The sequence below is a fragment of the Nerophis lumbriciformis genome, linkage group LG04 (assembly GCF_033978685.3).
Source record: "Nerophis lumbriciformis linkage group LG04, RoL_Nlum_v2.1, whole genome shotgun sequence".
Classification (NCBI taxonomy): Eukaryota; Metazoa; Chordata; class Actinopteri; order Syngnathiformes; family Syngnathidae; genus Nerophis; species Nerophis lumbriciformis.
Window position 1 is genome coordinate 60,964,373 of NC_084551.2, and position 4,959 is coordinate 60,969,331.

Sequence of the window (4,959 nt, forward strand, 5' to 3'; positions counted from 1 at the left end):
AAAGATGCATTTGGTTAGCAAGTTATGAAATCAAACCCTGATAATATTAAAAACTGAAATGGGGCCTTCAGTATAGTTTAGTTCCACAGAACTGACAAGAACTGACAAAAATACCTAATTAACGTCAATGTTTTGTCCACTTTCACAGCTTTTTGATCATTGCGACTAACATGAGTATTTTTAATAGGCTTCACTGCTACAACAAAACCTCTAAAATAACACATCCATCCATTTTCTACCACTTAATTTAATACGTAATATTTATATTTTTTTTATTCGTATCTCTAATATTTTGGTACACTTTTACAAACTATGCACATTGTCACTTCTCTGCACATTTTGTGTACATAATATTTTTATTCTATTTTTATTTATGGATTTTTTAGATATCTTCCTTTTTTATATTATTACCTTCTGTCTGTACTGCACTTGGCACTCGAGTGGACAAAAAATGAAGAATTTACAATAAACTATTTGAACATTGAACTATAGACTATTATATTTTACCACAAAACTATGGGCACCCAATGAGTCTGTACCAGGGTCAAACTATCACCGTCATTTGACCTGTTTTAACTGTGGAGGCAGTGTTATATGTAACACTTATCCAGTATTAACTGTCTTACAAGTGCGTAAATCTGTGAAATATTACCTTATAAAAGAGAGCTACAATAGAACAGTTGTGTTAACTGTCTGTGTAAAAAGTATTAAAAGTGACACATTCATATTGTACTGAGCTGTCGGTATCTTGAGTTGTCATTACATTTTTTTCACATTGTTATTCTTTTATACACAAAAATTCTAAGAAAAAGCAAATCTGTAGGTTTTTTTTTGCCAAAGTATCATATGTCATGTTGAAACTTATTGTTTTTGTGACTTTTGAGGCATATTTTTTTTAACTAACTAGCTAGCTCTCTCTCTTTGGATAGCTAAACACACGGTAAAGGCCTTAATTAGTGCCTCTATTCAATTAACCGCAGATTCTCTGAAAGTCCTCGGTGGTGTGGTCTGCAAAAGCAAATGACTGCCAGTGCCCGGGTCTGTGATTGGCACTAGTTGTGGCTGTAGGCAACCTCTTAATGTAGTTTTTAAAATCGAGGTATCATGATTCAAACTTTTCATTTCTGATACGGCAGCCTTGAGCATTATCCGATATTGATCCGGCACAAATCATAAATAGTTGTATTATTTTGTTGTGTGGGATGTTAGAATGATTTGATCAAGTCAAATTAATCAAACAGAGAACTTTGATAGATATAAAAAAACACTAACATATTCATTATTAACAGTCTGGAATGAACTTATGTTGTCTTTAGGTTGAAGTGGAGTGGTAATCGATTTATTTTGGCGATACCTCGTGGCCAAAATAATTCATTACGTTAAACCAGTAACACGTTTGCTTCCGAATACTTTCTAATACGCTTCTGCCTTGGGTACTTTGAATCTGTAAGTATTACAGAACTGTAATGATTTTGTTTGTATTAACAAATGTGTTGCTTTGGACTGCAAGATTGTTCAACTACGGGAGTTGTTATATACAGTACAGGCCAAAAATTTGGACACAACTTCTCATTCAATGCGTTTTCTTTATTTTCATGACTATTTACATTGTAGATTGAAACATTAAAACTACGAATGAACACATGTGGAGTTATGTACTTAACAAAAAAAGGTGAAATAACTGAAAACATGTTTTGTATTCTAGTTTATTCAAAATAGCCACCCTTTGCTCTGATTACTGCTTTGCACACTCTTGGCATTCTCTCCATGAGCTTCAAGAGGTAGTCACCTGAAATGGTTTTCACTTCACAGGTGTGCCTTATCAGGGTGGATTAGGGGAATTTCTTGCTTTATCAATGGGGTTGGGACCATCACTTGTGTTGTGAATGAGAAGGTGTGTCCAAACTTTTGGACTCTCCTGTATGTCTAGCTTGTGTGCTCTTGTGTGCTTCGCTGTTGTGTAGCTACTCCTGCCAAGTAGCCTGTAGCCTATCATGTGTACCTTGTGTTAATCACTGAAATAAAAGAAAAGACCAAACTTGTGTGCCTATTGAAGAACATTTAGATCAGTGGTTCTTAACCTGGGTTCGATGGAACCCTAGGGGTTTCGGTGAGTTGGCCTTAGGGGTTCGGCGGAGGTCAAGACACACCCGACTCATCGTGTAAATAAAAACTTCTCCCTATCGGCGTATTACGGATACGGCAACAGCAGAAGTCACACTGATTTGCAGGTGTGTAATTTGTTGTGAGTTTATGCACTGTGTTGGTTTTGTTCTTTGAACAAGGTGATGTTCATGCACGCTTCATTTTGTGCACCAGTAAAAAAACATGGTAACACTTTAGTATGGGGAACATATTCACCATTAATTAGTTGCTTATAAACATGCAAATTAGTAACATATTGGCTCTTAACTAGTCATTATTAAGTACTTATTAATGCCTTATTCGGCATGGCCTTATTATAACCCTAACCCTCTAACCCTAACCCTAACCCTAACCCTAACCCTAACCCTCTAACCCTAACCCTAACCCTAACCCTAACCCTAACCAAATAACTCTAAATTAAGTTTTTGTTACTTAGAATATGTTCCCCATACTAAAGTGTTACCAAAAACATATAACTTTGTCTTGAATTAAAAAAAAAAAAACATTTTATTTTTCACTAAAGAAGGGTTCAGTGAATGTGCATATGGAACTGGTGGGGTTCGGTACCTCCAACAAGGTTAAGAACCACTGATTTAGATGTTAACTATCTGTCCAGCTTTGCACAAGTCAACGCGCCGTATTGGAGCGTTTGTATCGGATATTTTAAATGCAAACAATCCGGACACTCCAGGTTTTTATGAGCCCCACAGCTGCATTTGAAGCGCCATGAATGTTCAGCATCCACAAGCCTTATCTACCTCTGTGTGCGCTTTTAAATGTCGGTTGAACTATTAATGCTGGCTGAGTGGAACAACCTTGGTTCTTGTAGTGCAATATATTTGTTGATAACTAAACAAGTGGTCAAAGAAAGCTTACCATTTCCACTCTGCAGTGGTCGACCTGTGTTATAATAAATATAATCACATCTTCCTTTCATCTACCAGTTCTAATATCCATCTACTGCTTGTCCAACATTTCCAACACCGTGCAAAAGTGTGAGCTTCTGGGCAGGTCCACGTCACAGTGGCTAGCACAGTTGTTGTCCTCTCTGGGGGGAAGTCTGGGATTGGACTTTTTACACTTGGCAGCCTCGCCAAGGACCTCCAGCAGGTGCAGCAGGGCCAGTCTCAGCTCCCGGCAGCGCAGGGCGTACAGCAGGGGGTTGACGGCGGAGTTTAGAAGGCAGAGGGTGCTGCAGAAGGCGAAGGCCCTCTGCTGGGTGTGAGTCAGCACCACGGCGACGTCGGCCAGCATGAAGGAGAGCGCAGGGAGCCAGCAACCCACCAGCGTGAGCAGGATCAGGCCGAAAGTGCGCGCCAATCGGATGTCCATCCTCATGCGGGCATGGCCTGCATGGAGAACGGTCATGGAGGCCTCATGGCGATGGGCTTTCCACAGAATGAGGACGTAAGCCCCCAGGATGAGAGCCAGGAGGACCAGAATGAAGCCGGTCCAGCAGGCTAGGTAGCCCCGGCTGATGTAGGGAAAGAGGCGGGAGCAGGGCAAAGTCAGCCCAGTAGGACATGTCCAGCCCATCAGCGGTAAGGACGAGATAAAGACGGTGGCGCTCCAGAGCACCAGCAGCCCCAGCAGGGCTCTGCGCCGCGTCAGCAGCACCTTGTAGCCGCAGGGCCGGTGGATGCACAGGTAGCGATCCAGGGCGGTCAGCAGCAGGCTGCCCACCGAGTTGGTGAAGGCCATGGTGACGCCGCCCAGCTTAAAGAGGTAGGCGGTTGGGCCGTCGCTGCGGCGGAAGAGATGGAAGTCCAGGAAGCTGGTGGTGAAGAAGCAGCTGGCGAAGACGTCGGCCAGGGCCAGGTTGCCGATGAAGAGGTAGGAGGGCCGGTGGCGCAGCGAGGCCGTGGCGGCGATCACGCCCAGGATGAGGGCGTTCTCCAACAGCGTGACGGGGCCCGCCAGGAAGCAGATGGAGCCGATGGCCATCTTCTCCGCATCCAGCAGGACCATGTAGCACTCCAGGTTCTCGCATGACTCGCTGTTGACTGAAGGACATGTTTGACAAGAACATTCAACAAAGTCCCGGCTGATGACCACCTACCCGTCAGAGCGGACATATTCTCTTCCACTCCTCGCGGCGTTGCCTCCATGTTAGCCAACTTTGTACCTCTTTGATACAGAAGAAAGAAACATCAGGGACTACAGTAAACTGAATATACTCAGACAAGGATGTCAGATTTTGCCTGTTTCTCTGTTCACCTCCAAAAGTCGGCCATTTTTAAGGTTAATTGACACAATGAGCCAAATAAATTGTTCACATAGTCTGACAAAACAGCCTTGGCATTATTGTGTCAGCTGGAGTAGATAATGGCTGCCACAAAACCTCCATTAGAAACTTCTGGAATGTTCAAACATGGCTGCACGTAAGGTCATGAAACAAAACATGGGTGAGGTGACGTGACAATGGAAGCTGTGCAGCCAACTGAAATATGAACAAAATACACCTAAAGCAGGGATGTCAAACATATGGCCAGAAGGCCGGATCAGGCCCGCCAACAAGTTTTATCCGGCCCACCGGGATGAGTTTTTTAAGTATATTCCTTAACAGCATAAACAGATTTATATTCATTAACAGCATAAAAAGATTGGTGGACAAAATGAGACAAAGAATGAGTGACATAAAATATGTCTTTCTGTGGCAGCGTTGAAGAAAGTTGTACATGTAAACAAACTACAGTGAGTTCAAGGGCCGCTGAAATTAGTAGGACAAAACGGCGCTCGCCAAATACTCTCATCAGAGAATCATGTTTAATATAAACAGTGGGATTTCTAACAATTGGGGAGGTTTGGGTCACG

At 42.7% G+C, this 4,959-nt stretch overlaps 1 protein-coding gene across 1 annotated transcript; it reads right to left on the bottom strand.

The window, feature by feature from the left end:
- Nucleotides 1-3,102: 3,102 nt before the first annotated feature.
- Nucleotides 3,103-4,378, bottom strand: cnr2 (cannabinoid receptor 2). The gene is made up of 2 exons (XM_061958822.2): nt 4,205-4,378; nt 3,103-4,148 (listed from the first exon to the last, which is right to left on the bottom strand). The coding sequence occupies exons 1-2, from the start codon at nt 4,251-4,253 to the stop codon at nt 3,103-3,105; spliced, it is 1,095 nt and encodes a 364-aa protein (XP_061814806.2). The 5' UTR covers nt 4,254-4,378.
- Nucleotides 4,379-4,959: the final 581 nt, after the last annotated feature.

What these genes read in the sequence shown, in the direction of transcription:
- cnr2 (XM_061958822.2), bottom strand. Translation starts at nt 4,253, where the DNA reads ATGGAGGCAACGCCGCGAGGAGTGGAAGAGAATATGTCCGCTCTGACG. An exon ending in GAATATGTCCGCTCTGACGG is followed by an intron (nt 4,149 to 4,204) that starts GTAGGTGGTCAT and finishes CATGTCCTTCAG; the next exon opens with TCAACAGCGAGTCATGCGAG.